The 14,767-nt window shown below is 42.4% G+C and overlaps 1 protein-coding gene across 2 annotated transcripts in view; it reads right to left on the minus strand.

The window, feature by feature from the left end:
* Window positions 1–618: 618 nt before the first annotated feature.
* Window positions 619–14,767, minus strand: part of mta1 (metastasis associated 1) — a 36,578-nt gene continuing 22,429 nt past the window's right edge. The window contains exons 4-17 of one of the 2 annotated variants that reach the window (XM_048974611.1): window positions 13,692–13,818; window positions 13,137–13,200; window positions 12,266–12,383; window positions 11,543–11,645; window positions 11,101–11,200; window positions 7,886–8,074; window positions 6,929–7,003; window positions 6,774–6,832; window positions 6,375–6,502; window positions 6,055–6,206; window positions 4,536–4,809; window positions 4,335–4,424; window positions 3,657–3,809; window positions 619–1,432 (exon numbers count right to left, since the gene is read on the minus strand). In XM_048974611.1, coding sequence (XP_048830568.1) covers window positions 1,323–1,432; window positions 3,657–3,809; window positions 4,335–4,424; window positions 4,536–4,809; window positions 6,055–6,206; window positions 6,375–6,502; window positions 6,774–6,832; window positions 6,929–7,003; window positions 7,886–8,074; window positions 11,101–11,200; window positions 11,543–11,645; window positions 12,266–12,383; window positions 13,137–13,200; window positions 13,692–13,818 — 1,742 coding nt within the window. In that variant the 3' untranslated portion in view covers window positions 619–1,322. The remainder of the gene's footprint in view (window positions 1,433–3,656; window positions 3,810–4,334; window positions 4,425–4,535; window positions 4,810–6,054; window positions 6,207–6,374; window positions 6,503–6,773; window positions 6,833–6,928; window positions 7,004–7,885; window positions 8,075–11,100; window positions 11,201–11,542; window positions 11,646–12,265; window positions 12,384–13,136; window positions 13,201–13,691; window positions 13,819–14,767) is intronic. The other variant, XM_048974612.1, reaches the window with a different exon arrangement.

The following is a 14,767-nucleotide window of genomic DNA, read 5'->3' on the forward strand; positions in this document are numbered from 1 at the left end:
TTTCCGTGTGAATTAGAGCATTGAACCACAATGTATGGTCACAGAAAGTATAGGCAGTGACCTTCCATGCGGTATGAATATTTCAGGAGTGAGCAGTGATGGGACTGGGGGGTGGGTGTATTAGGTTACTGGGGGGAGCATCTGAGTGGCTGTTGTGGTTAATTAAGGGTGGGAAAGGTCATCCTCCAGTCATAACTGGAAAGGTACGCAGTGCAACTCTAGCTCATATAAAATCCTTATCTATATTTTATCTGTGCATTTATATCCAAGTCTTCAAAATCAACTTTTTTTTCCCCCTATCTAAATTACGCAATGTGGTTGAAACTGTTCGGTTAAAGACTGACCCCCACACTATAACTTGCAATTTATTTTGGTGGCCGGCGATGAACAGATACTCAGGTGTCACCTCAACATTTAATGAATCTCCAGTTGCCCTCATAACCCATTCCTCCCAGTCCTTGACGTGACCTGAATTTTGAGACCTTCGGTTATAAATAGCAAAACCCATAGTAAAAAGCAAATATCTATATAGGGCAGATCATTTTGGCCAGAACATGTGTCTGGTGAGGAACGGTCTCAGGAAACACAGTGATCCAGTCTAGAATGAATGAAATCACGAAAGAGAAAGAATCAATTTAATCCTTAATTACATGGTTGAACTTCAGATGCGGTAGTTTGTGAAAAAGGTAGAAAAAACAACACATTTTATAATTTGTCTTAATAAGTTAAACCTCCCTGGCCAGGGACCAGGCCAGCCGATAAAACAGCTAAAAGCTCCAAAGAAACGAAACAAAGTTACTCATGTCACTGAACGCAAAGTTCCTCTCATTTTAAAATCACTTTTAAACATGTTAAAAAAAAAAATAAACATTGTTGCGTGGTTTATGAAAAGTCCTTCCATTCACAGGGTATGCAAGAAGTTCATTTTTTTGAAACTCGAGGTTTCTTCGTTGATCAACTGTTAACTCATCAGAAAGTATTATAACTGATAAAAATAACAATAATAATTACAATGACGACTAACGACAATGGTAATTATAAGCACGGTCCCTTAGAGTCTGATCAATCATATGAGGGTCCAAAGCTGGGATCTGCTCTTCGGTCTTGTCCGTTCTTTTAGATGATGACCTGTAAGAGCCAGAGCTGCAGAGGCAGAATAGCATCTGGTTGGAGATGTTCTCCATGAAAAGCTGGTGTCCGGCATTGAAAAGTTCTTCAAAATATTCCCCGCTGAGGTGAAACACGAGGGCCAGACATTTCAAATCAAATGGTGTATTACTTCGATTTCTCCCAGATAAAAAAAAAGAAGCTCCCCAGGAGGATCAGTCCAGCTCGTGGACCTTCTCATGCTGGGGGGCCGAAGTGCGCCCCGAGTCCAATGCCCTTTTGGACATAATCTCCCACTGAGGTGCCATGATTTTGGGCTTTGTTCCTTGACCAGGAGTGAAGGAAAAATGAAAAGAAAAGCGTTACACAATTACAAAAAAATAACTTCCTGTTTTAGGCAGATCAGCTTCCACCCAAACATAACAGCAAGCAAACAGTGCTGCTAAGATCTCTACGGGATTTTTGTATATAGCTAATCCTTTGAAGGCCACATGCTTCCAAGAGAGACCTTACCATTGAACAAAAGTACTTAATCAACATTGTTGTGCTAAGAAACTCCCACATCGATCAGTATCAGATGGACAGGAGGTACAGTTTCGAAGACATTTGGGTTGGGACATTATGAAAGAATGTGTCCCATTAAACATGAAATAAGTCCCATTAAGCACGAGGTGACAAATACTGAAAAAAAATGGTAGCAATGACGACTGAATTCACACCCCCAAATACATACTGCAGCAATGACTAAAGGTGCCGGCTTCTTCCAGCTATACAAACCCGTAATAGATCATGTTAAAAGACCAGCTAGCAATGCAATAATACGTTAAAAACCACAAAATTAACAAAACATATAGAGAAACAAACGAAATACTACCTAGAGGGAATATTGAATTTAATTTGCATTTTTATAATTTAAGCAGCCGGCGCCTCTCAGCTGGTCAGAAAACCTCATGAGATGCCTGATTATCTGAAAATCCAAAATCAATGGATTTAATTCTCATCAGACCCACATTCCCCATCCCCCCCCCCAATGCTTCACAAACGTCTTTTCACAATCTTCCTGGTGAGCAACTGTGCTAGTCATGGTGTTTTGGGTTTTTTTTGTTTTTTTCGGAACCACATCACCCCCTAATAATGTTAATGATTGAAAAGTCTGGACGTAAACAATTCAGGCTACATTTAAGTCAGTCAGTCCCCTTCTGGACCCATAATCTGAAAAAGACCAGAGTACAAAGGAAATGTGACTCATTTTAAAACTGGCTGACAAAAATATTGTTCTACTGGAAACTCGGCTGCTGCTGCACTTCCATGCGCCGAAATGTCACTAACATCGCCGTCAACATGTAAAATATACGAGTGATGTGTGCGAATCAGGAGCGTGAGGATGCATCGGTGCATCGACCTCCTTATGACGCATTATAATTCACCACAGGCACCCCGTCTCACCCCAGGGCAAGAGGCTACCTGGTTATCGGTATCAGCAAAATTAGACAAAAAATAATAGGTCAGCCCAGGGGGAAACGGCCAATCAGGTACCGCTTCCTTATTTTGTTCATTGTTGGCCTTTCTGACAATTTACACTGGCGTGTTCTCCCCATTTAATAACAATGATAAAAATGAATGTTCTGAGATTGTACTTTGTTTTCCATTAATAGTGTGTAATTAAGTTCCTGAGGTCATACATGTGGAATTTCTTCAACGACGTTAATAAAGGTTTGAATTTAGGTTGTCAAAATAATCAAGTGATCAAATCGCGGTAGAAATGAAAGATTTCTGATCCATTAAATTATCCCATAAATAATCATAACTGAATCAAACCTTTTACACATATGCACAAATATTAAAAAAATATATATATTTTCCCATTACATTTAACTTCATGAATTGTTAGTTATTGGAGTTCTCCCCCTGCTGGAATAGCACAGAAAAAGAAGAGTTATCATCCTTCACTCCAATCTCATGCCACCCATAAAATAGCACCACAGATGGGCACTGATGCCAAGACCGTACCCCAGTAAGGATGTGTAAATGGATGTACGATATTCTAATGCTTTAAAACTGAAAAATGGAAATAAAAATATATATATTCTGATGCACACTAGTCTGTACTTACCTACAATTACACATAACCACATGTCTAATATTCTTTTTTGTTTTTTTCATTTAACAAGCGATTACAGACTGAGCTTAAAATGACTGTTGTAGAACAACACATTCACACACACACACAAACGCTTGTAAAAAGCACAGTGGTTCTGTCGGGTCACGTTGTCCATAGCAGGTTCAGCCGATGCAAGTAAGGGAGGGTCGTGCCCGTCTGGACACCCGGACCCATCGGAGAGCCAGAAACATACTGCTGTTACCATGACTACACCAACGGTGGCCAGGGGGTGCACCAGATCAGCCAAGCGCTACTCCGAGATTAGGCAGAGTGAGGAGGAAAACAGTCAGGATCAAAGGGGGGGAGGGGGGGGGTCTCTACACTGAAAACACCATAAAGTAAAGCAGGGCTGTTGCTCATTACCGTAACGCAACACTTTCCTACTTACCGTCAAGCCCGTTATGCTGCTCGTAGGTCCTCTTTCCCAGAATGGTGGGTGAGCCGGTGTTGAGGATCGGCGAGGATTTTATGGGTGTCAGACTTCCTGTGGAGATGCCAGTGCTGCGTGGCGGGTCTGGTTTGGGGGGGCAGGGGTGGGCTTCTGATTGAGGGCGGGGTCACGCAGACAAAAAGTGGGGATACATATCACAGTCATAAGGCGATCAACATAAATGGGTGTGAAGTGCAGCTGAAGTTAATGGTTTTAATTTTGAAGCTGTTTCTTCACTGTGGCTCTTTCTACGGATTTGACGAAACCGGCTCTTTGTACGATATAGATGCGTGTCGCAACATGGCACGTGTTGCACTGTAATGTGGTCATCGGCAAACGCTATGGCCAAGATTTCAAAATACTACGATAGAGAACAGCATTGCTTTCGGGAATACCACAAGGGAGGAAGAACGGGCGGGCAGACAGGCATATTTTATTAATCCCGACGGAATGTTGGGAAATACCATACAACAGTATGCTGTCTGGACGGAATTACAGTATGAAAGACAGACAGCTAGTAGCCTATTCTGAATCCTGTCTAATGATACTAGGGCAGAATACCGTACGGTAAGATTATAAAGCAGGCTGCAGTGCATCACTGTACTGTCCAGACATGGTACCACTGTCACCTCTCACCTAGATATCGCACCACAGACTCCAGCGGCTTCCTCGTTGCCTGCTTTGTTGAGACGGAGTTCTTCTGCATCTCGGGCAACCTCACTGCACCTGTTAGCAAACAAACACACGACACACTAATGATGCGCGAAAAAGCGCGCGGACCTGACATCCGCATGAGGGAGAAGAGCGTCCACGCACAGGGCCAACCATACAGCTCACAGTCAAAAGGGACATCTCGCGTCAGGGAATCCGTAACCCAAACTCTTCCTGCTTTTGAAACGGTAGATCGAGGGAAGTTCTCACACTCTGCCTTGATGGCGGTGGTGTTTACTGGTGCGTAGGGGTGACGGGCCAGGTATTTAGGGCGTAGGAGGTCCTGACAGACGCGCCGGGCCGCCCGCGTCATCTGGGAAGTCTGCAGGTAAAACGCCTGCCGTGTTTTGACAGCAAATTTGGGACTTCCGCTGTGTCTCACTGGCAGACTGGGGGGGCTCTAGGGTCAGTACAGAACAAAGACAGCATGCTTACGTACAGAAGTTATTCATCACTTATACATTTATAAACTACAAGATAATCAATGATCATTTACAATTATACAATACAAAGAACTCATTTATAGCAAGTCAGGATGCAAGTGGCACATTCTTAGTAAGCAAGCTTTCTGAAGATTTTTAAAACAATTTTTTTAAAGAGCATGTTTTCCAGCTTTGTCTGACATCAGTAGTCATAACATGTAACCTTGGATGTGTGTCTTTTTAGAACTTTAGATGAATGCTTATTGATTAATCGTAACTGGAGACTGAAAGTGCGTGGCAGCAACAGGAATCCTGAAACTCCAAATTCTATGGCAGATCTTTTAATAAAGGAGACCCATTATTGTTCATTATAAATCAAGCTAATAGCTCAAAATTAACCATTGAGAATTTGAATGTGAAATGTGCCCTTTTTATAACAGACATTTTAATAAGCATTGGCTAAAAAAAAGTAATTATAACCAATCAAAAGGAATTCAATGCAAATACTGCACCATAAATCCTTTGTGGAAGATCCTTAATTATCTTACTTTCTTGAATGCAAAATCACACAGTATAGCCTAAGATGCTCTGATAGTTGAAGCTGATCCGCATAGATAAATCTTTCAGACGAAAAGGAGAGAGGAAAGTACATAGAATTCAGCATTCCGTGAATATATGCATTTATTTGCATAAATAGTGCGTGAATCCCACTCATTCTTAGAAGGTACAAATAAGATCCCTTAGAAAGAGCTTTTATGAAGGGATCACATTGCCCAGTGCAACACAATGCATTAAATGCACAAAATGTTCCACAACATTTTGATTCACCAGTAGGGGGCGCTGGTGACAAATTTGCAAGTTTTAATGGGGCAATTGTCAGTAAACATTGGGTCAAAAACAGCATGACTAATTATTATAGTCATTGCAACAAAATTATAATGCATGAAGGAAAGAAACGTGCGAAAAGTAACCCAATGATGGAAAATGCCTGGAGATTATCCTAGAGACGAATGGTTGGACCTGTTACCTTAATTGAAGTGTCAGTTTCTTTTCATAGACATTTGTGTTTTGGTCTATGCTGTTTGCCTCTGTATTCCAGAATTTACAGCTGGACGCCAGCAGCACGCAGCTGTATATCTGTTGCACTGCGTGCAATGTCTTTAGCGCCTGGCTACTTCACAGCACCCGCATCGTCACGCTCCCACGCCGTCGGACGCGTTTACCATGTTGTTGCGGTTGGGTCCGGGCCGCTCGCCATCCAGCCGAGTGGGCATCTTCAGACCCCCATACTTCTTCCAGTAGGTCCAGCAGGAGGCGCACAAGCGACACTGCAGGTTAGGTGGCCCCCAGGAATACCACTGGTAGGAGCTGCTAGCTGCAGACAAGGCAGGCTTGAGAATCACCAGGGACAAACCATTTACGTGGAGGGGGGGGGAGAGGATGACTTATGAATGGTCAGACAGATTAGCGATCAGATCTGTGTGCTTTTACAGACAGATGTAATAGCAGATACAGGGTTGGGCTGCAGACGATTCTGACTCACTATAACAACTCTCACAGGCCCGACCCAGTGCAGCTGTCTGGCTCGGAGGACCCAGCGCCGCCCCTGCACCATTCACCAATCCGGGCTTCACATTATTCACATTCAGCTGATTCGGGGTGGGTTTGTTGCTATAGGAGACAAGCCAAGTTAACGAATCAGTCAGTGTTTTCAATCCTTAATCAACCAATAACACAGCCGCATAAATTAGAGAAAGTATCTAACGATGTTGCCATTATTCATCCAGCTGTGAAATTACTGTATTCTCTCCTATTTGCTCATGCCTACAAGATAAATCATCTCTGATTAATACAGCGGTCTACACTCATCCTGGAGATGAATATTTGCAGAGTATATACACATATAGAAAGTCAATGGCAAGGACCTTCAGTTAGCACTCACTAGTTAGGGATGTACACCTGCTTTAGCTTGCTTTCTGCTTCCGCTGCTTTTAACCGTTTCTGTAATAGAGAAACAGACTGATCATTGTCGTCACCGAACAATGTGGCGGATAACAGTCCCACGGCAGTTTATAAACAGCAGCTGAAACGTCACACCTGTTGAACGTATCGATCCGTTGTCTTCCACATGTAGTAATACTCAATAACACTTGTTAGCGACTTCCAGGGCAGCTGGAACAAGAAGAAAAAAAAAAACACAGATAATATACAATACCATAATAATCACTGCCTTGATATGACTACATCACAGAATGTTTAAACTGTTATCTAACCCACCATGAGAAGGGAAATTTGAAGTACCACTGAATTCAAATGACAAGAGACACTGGAGACATTATACGCCTCTTCAGAAAATATTACCAAATACAGCACAGCTTGTTTATCCTGGAAAAATAAGAAAACTCCAGTGGGAGAGACGGCGATGCAGTTTAGTGTTAGATCTGCCAGTGAAATACTTGTACTTCTGGAAGCTGCCAGGAGGTGGCAGAGTTTGACCCCCCCAACTCTCATTTCAATCTATTGCGGAGCTCTCCAACCTTATTTACAGTGAGTGCTGCTTCTACAAAGAAGATCATCTGAGGGGCTACATGTATCAGGGTACATCAGCTGGGGAGGGGGGGGGGATTACTAAATAATAAAAGACAACAGAACATTAACGTAATTGATCCAATTTCCAAAAAGCGTTCTGTTCTGCACGTTGGTCATTGGCTCTCTGCGAGCTACTGGTGGCTTGTGGTCTCCACGTTGGCAACCACTGGTCAGTTACACAGAGACAGATTACACTGTCATGCATTTTATTTTATGTTGTGGAGCAAAACGGTCTTAGAATCAGCCGGTCTAATGTTGGATTTTCGTTAATGTTACAGCTGTCACCAGAAGAGGAAGGGAAATGGCTTAAGTAGACTGCCCTCCCACACCTTCCCTTTCACATTCACATCACCCCACATGTCTCTCCCTCTGTACATCCATTTATCTCTCCCCCTGCCCCATATCTTTCATTTCCCTCCCCTATCACCTCCACCCTCCAATCTGCCAAAGTAATATTTCACTCACAAAGTCTTGCTGGATGTCGGCGAAGTCCTTGCCATACTTCTCCAGAGCTTCCTCAAACAGATTCGCTTCTGAGGAGCTCCATTCCTCCATCTCGTCTCGGCACAGAACCGGCCCACCTTGCGGGACCAGAGCAGCAATGGCTCGGTTCATGTTGTAGCCCGTCTTGTGTAGGGTGTCCATGGCGTGGAACTGGGAAGACACGCCAACTAGCTACACTCAGTGGCCATTTCACGTGGGACACCTGCTCGTCGACACAAACAGCTTCCAAAGAGCAAAGTCACGTGAATACAAAGAGCAAGCAGGCAGGACGCAGAGGTTCGGTTACGCGGCGGACCTTAGCATAAGAATGGCTAAGACACATGATCTGATGTGGTACGATTCTGAGATGCTGGAACTACCACATATGGCATGAACAAACAGACACCCTCCTGGGACTCGCATGTACTACACTGTCTGGATTTTACAGAGAATAAACAAAAAATATCCAGTCAGGCATAGTCAAAAAGGCACCCAGCTAATGAGAAAGGTCAGGGGAGAATGACCAGACTTGTTAAAATGAACGAAAAAAAGACACAAGGGCAAAAATAACAGCTCAATACAACAGTTGTGTGCAGAAAAGCACGTCCAGACACATAACTACTCAATCCAGACAAAGGTCTTATGCAGGGGTGCCTAATAAAATGGCCTGTTGGACTGTTTAGACAACACTGTACTTGCTTTAGAACTCAGCACGTAAATAACTATACATATTCTTGCACTACATCCCACTCTCAACCATCCAAACACACACACAAATAACTGAGCAATTTACACCATAAAAGTGACCTTAATCCACAAACACGTACATCCAGGTGATATCTCCGTTTTCCAAATTCCTAATAACTTGCTGTCCACTAAAAAAATAATGAATCTACATTTCTCAGTTTTGACATGTTAATATCAGTCCTTTCCAATCAAACATATAAAAAAACATAAAAAATAATAATCGACATCTTAGTTAGACCAAAGCGTTTCGAAGAGAATAAAACACAGGAATTACATTCCAAAGTAAAGAATCACAGGTCAGGGTCTGCAAAATACAGTACAAGCCAAAAATCTGAACACGCCAAGCTGCCTACAAAGGAAAGTGATAGTGTCACATCACATGACCTGGTCACCTGATCTAAACACAGTATATAAATGGTTTGGGAGGAGCTTGACCAGAGAGTGAAGGAAAGCGGCCAATAAGAGCTCAGCATATACGTATGTGGGCGGTCCCTCAGGGCAGCTGGAAAAGCATCCCAGGAGGCCACCTCATGGAACTGGCGTAGAGGAGAGAGGAGGGTCAGCCAGTGACAGGGGCGATTGGGGTTGATCAAGGGCCCAGTGGTGGGATCACTATGCTGACCCAGGTATTTATGTTATTTTATAGCTTTGGTGTCTTTATAATTATTCTATAATGTAGAGACCAGTAGAAATAAATCTTTCTGTCGGGAGGTGAATGCAAACTTCTGACTAGTAATGTACTTCAAACTGAAGAATACACACCAATAACATCCATTATTACAGAATGAAGAGTGATAACTACAAATCCAGCAACAGGCGTTGTGATCAAATCTTTTGATCCAACACGACATATGAAACAGTCAATGCCATTACTTCTTATGGTAGTGATATGAAAAAGGGATGTTTTTCTCTGGTTAAAAAAAAAAAAAAACAAAGAAAGAAGAAAAAAATAAACAAAGGAAAATAACAGATTTCAGGGGCCCAGTGAAAAGCACTAAGAACCTACAGAGATTTCAGCTAATGAGCAAAAACTGCACAAATTGACATGTAACATTACATGTAACGATCATGTTATCACTCGTTACAGAACATCAGTCAGAGAAGAAACACTTACGGTGTATGAATTATGTAAAATCCAACAGCACAAAAATAGTGACTTGTTTTATCGATACTTACGTAAATTTTTTGGTCATTTTTAGTTTTATTTCTGACAGTGAAGAGAATGATTTTCTTCCCCCACCCAGTCCAAAACAATCATTTCTTTTGTTGCTTTCTTGCCAAGGACATAATTGCTACAGTGGCCCTGAACTTCAGCGTTACGTATAGCACGTATCCCTAGAACGAATTTTAATTGCTTATCTGACCCATTATTCTTGTTTGCTGAATTTGTACTCGAGTTCCTTGAATTTTTAGGTTCTTTCCCTCACTCCCATAAAGAATCGAAGATCAAAACTCTTATAAAAGTGTAACTATCGAAGACTGCACCTTCAAAGAGGTGAAAATGGCTTGATGACATGGCAGACCACAGTCATTTTCTGGCAGCAGAAGCTGCAAGCCCTCCCCTTCAGGTAGGGGGCAATGTGGCTTATATGAGTAACAAAGAACTCTCCATTTCCCTCAATTTCCAGGAGAAACAACACTTTAACCTAAAATTAAATGGGTTCCTTATAAATTTAATTATAATAAATTATTAACGTATTAAATATAATTTACAGTATATGTAATACAGTTCCGAATAAAATACATTTACACATTTATAAAAGCCTACTGAATTTGTATGTACTGTACTATTTTCGCAATTTTATTTTAGACTTTTATGCATTGAAACTATTATAGCATAAGCTTGCAGTGGCTGATGCTGAAAATGCATGCAAGCAGACATGCAAGTGACTCTGTTGCTCTTGGATGCGTCTCTTCTGCATGTTTTATATATGACCAGCAGAAGTAGGCCAGAGTGGTCCACATGAAGTTGGGAAGACGCAGAGCAGGACTCATTAGCATGGCCCAGAGAGTGCCTGCAGCCAGATTTCCCAGTGTGTGTGTGTGTGTGTGTGTGTGTGTGTGTGTGTGTGTGTGTGTGTGTGTGTGTGTGTGTGTGTGTGTGTGAGAGAGAGAGAATCTCCCTGCTTAGGCCCCAGAAGTACCTTCTATCACAAGTGATACCCAATAACCCGTAAGTCAGCGCTATATTTTTATGTACCGTAAATAACATATTAACAAATAAACAAATTCTTAATGTACCAATCAGAAAAGTGATGACAGATATGACCCACAGGCAAACAATCTGTTAGTTCATCCAGACCAGAGCTTTAACTAGGCTGACAGATTGAATGCCAGAAGCTCACATGACAAGTGCAGAGAGCACAGTCCAACAAACTTGGACTTGGGTTAGAGCAATTGACCCAGTTGGGTTCCTTTTAGAAGGAGGAGTATTGCTGGTCGGGACTCACCAGAGTAATGTCCCGGGATGCAGCGGCTGCACTCATGTGGAGGCTGGGCTGCCGGATGGAGCTGCTACAGTCCAGAGCTCGAGCGAAGGTCCCCACAGACCTGCAGAGGCGAGAGGAGTGAAGGAGAGACATGGATGGAAAGAGCAAACAACATCGGCTGCTGTAGCTCAACAAGCAGCGTGTCACACTGACACCACAAGGGTAATAGGTTCAAATCCTATGGAGGACGCATGAATGAGTTTTTTTGAAAGGCCAAGCAATTCACCAGCATGACTGTTGGGATCGATGGCGATCGACATATCGGGCACCCACAGTGTAGAACTCTAATAGTTTACGCGTTGCATGAACAATGATATCAAGAAGAATTTCTGCACGCAGAAGGGTATAGTTTTTATTCAGTCTAAATTCAATTCACCATCTTAATGTTGAACCAAACGCTTACCGGGCCACCACAAGAAACTGGTCAATCTGTTTCTCTGTCAGAGGACTACTGGGGTCCCACACCTTCTCTTCCAGCTTGGACAGGTCCCGTCCATCCTGTTCTCCTACAAATCAGGACACCGTGGTCAAAAACAAGCGCTGACCACAGCAGCATGTGCCCTGTTAATGTGCCTTTCATTTTCGTGGGTCATAGTGCAAATGAGAAGTAAAACAGAAATACAAATACTGAGACATAAAAGCATGACGTGATATGAAAGTTAGGACAGACAAAGAAATACATCTGATTGGTGGGGAGAGAGTGTGCAAATTTGGCACTAAAGTTTGGTATGGAAGCAGAAGAGTTCGGAGTTTCAGAGTTAGGAGTCAAGTGTTGTTAGTCCATCTAACAGTACCAACTTAAGCTAGGAGGGGACAGACTGTTCCACAGTTGAATAGCTTGAGAAAAAAGCTTCACTGTCCAGGCTTTGAGGCTGCAAGACCTCCTACCAAATTGCAGTGGAGCAAAGAGGTTGAGAGAGAGATGTGATGGGTTCTCGACCATGCCAGTGGCCCTCTGGATGCAGAGGCCATGGGGAACATCCACCTTATCCTGACCGGGCTCCATGCAGAAAGGAGCCGTAATGATATAATCTGGCACTCATTCAAATGACTGTCCAGCACTGAAGCATTTTCCTCCTGGCCCAGACAATAAAATGCTTCATGACGTCGTAGAAGAGGCCCTCACCTTCTTTGAGGAAGTCTGTGATGTCGGCCTGGTACTTGTTCCCGACACGGATTTCCCCCTTATCTGCTAGCAGGGTCTTCTGCTGAGGGTCGTACACCAGGGAGTAGAAAAAGGCATCCTGCGATAGGGGAAGGGTGATCAAGAGGGTTAGTAGCAGACTTGGATGGAGGGAGATAGAGGAAGATATGGGTGAGATGTTGGCACACAGGGGGAGCGGCTATAGGAATGATTAGCCGTAAAGTCAAATCACTTGCATTTGTGGAGACACTACCGCAGATATTCTGCGATCTGTCCTTTGATTTCGCATTTATGTCACATTCGATGTGCAAACGCAATAGTACTTCAGTGCCACACACTTTCATTTCAGACTATTCTCTGCCATCATCTGTTTATACTTGTTTGAGGCACACAGGCCAATCCACCCATCTTTGATGCTTTATCTTTCCTGATTAAAGAAGACTGTGACATTTCACTGTCACTATTACAGCAGTGAGACAAGCTGTTTAATTCCACATCACTGTCTTCAACTTGGGGTTACACCCAACGCAGCATACCCTCCTATGGATCACTGCAAATCTTCCAGAGAATCAGAGAGGATTAAATAAACTTGCTATCTGCGACGTATGTGTGTGGTGGTCTTTCCAACAGTCCTGCAGAGTCTCCTGCCTCTTCTTTGCTCAGTATGCTGAGAACACTCTAGGTCAACAGACTGAATAATTTATATCGCAGTAGAAACACATTCGCACACACACAGACTTGTAGACTGTTGAACTATCCTTATAAATAAACATACATGTACACATCACAGATCATAGATAGAATATAACAAACAAACAAACAAGTAAATAAACACCCAGGACTCGTTACCTACCTCTCGATCTAGGTACGATTTGAGGGCTTCGGTTTCATTCAGCAGAGTAACGCAGCATTTGCCTCTAAGAAAACATGACACATCTGTACTTTTAAGGCAAGGTCTATATCTACTTCTCAAGTTACGTAAAATCTAAGACATTTTTGAGATTAAATATTACCATTTGCTTCAATACATTAGTACAAAAATGCACTTTATGCAATTGAACAAGTCTGTGTTGATAGGTGTGAGAAGGTGAGATATATTGGCAAGGAAAAAAACGGTAAATAAGTAACAGCAAACCAAGATAGATGAAATATTACCGTAAATCAGGGATGCGTGCAAGAAATTATTGTCCATATGCTAATTCCTACTTCATTTGCAGTGCAAAGGTTAAAATGCACAATAATTTCTTGTCATAGCACTGCAAATTCACGTAAAATACTTGCATAGCAATTATGTGTACCTCTGACCATTATGTATAAAATGTTATGCTTAACATATATGTGGGCAAATTAAAGGGAGGCAGAGAAGTACAGATGAAACACAACGTGTGTGGGTTTGTCGAATTATTACCGGATGTGTGTGGCAGGTAGAGATTCGAGTTGGCGGGACAAGAAGAGCTCTCTGTGTCTCAGCTGGTGTTTCTGCTTCTCTGGGAGATCCACGATCTCAGGGTTTTCCATCTCTTCCTCCAACTCCCCTGGGGGGAGGTCAAAGTTCAAATGTGTTTTATATCCTCACATGTTTTATCGCTTACATCATTTCAGAGGAGAGTTTTTCCAAAAAATATATGATATGTTGATGCAAACAAAACACTGCGGGAGATTACAGTTTATGAAATAAATGGAAAAATGGTAAAAGCCAGTGGTGAGGAAAAAAGTCGGACTGTAGTCTAGGAATTTAAAAATACAGAGTATTTATGTAAATCAATATATTGCTTCTTATATGTGAGATTATCAATGTGACATCATATTAAAAAGTTAACATAACTATGAACTTTTCCTGACTATAATTTATACACCTTACTACCAGTTTCACTGATGTTTTGCTAAAATTCAATGGAAAGGCGTCATTTCTCAGGAATTACTTCACATAGCAGAGCCACTGAAGCAACTAAATCAGTAATTAATTACAAGTCCTCAAATTAAATCAAGATTCTCAATGGACAGAAACACAGATGTTCCCTGTAAGGATGTTGGAAAGTCAGATTACTACACAACTGCAAAAAAATTCTGAATGAGACTCTCGGTCTGGCACGAGCAGGAAAACCGCTGCAGTGACATTTAACAGCCTTTCCGGCTATGATCCAACGTGAACACACAGCACAAGCCGGCCCAAAGATGCAAGGGGCATGACGAACTGCTGGGGAAAAAAAATCACACAGTGCCTGGTAACATGGTATCAAACATACTAAGGCGATGCACAGACCACCATTTTGTGAGCAGAGAGAGAGAAAGAGAGAGAAGAAGGTACTTATATGCTCCCCGTGCCAAAGTGTAACCGCATACCCCTGTTCCCCTATTGGTGCCTCGCTGTGTTTTAAAGGGGCCGAAACAAGTAGAACTTGTCCACATTGTATGTAAAGATGCATATAAAGCTTCCAAGACTCATCAGTGTTCTTCCACTACGGCAGACATCCAGGAGGCTGA

Source organism: Brienomyrus brachyistius, chromosome 14 (assembly GCF_023856365.1).
Source record: "Brienomyrus brachyistius isolate T26 chromosome 14, BBRACH_0.4, whole genome shotgun sequence".
In the NCBI taxonomy this organism is placed as follows: Eukaryota; Metazoa; Chordata; class Actinopteri; order Osteoglossiformes; family Mormyridae; genus Brienomyrus; species Brienomyrus brachyistius.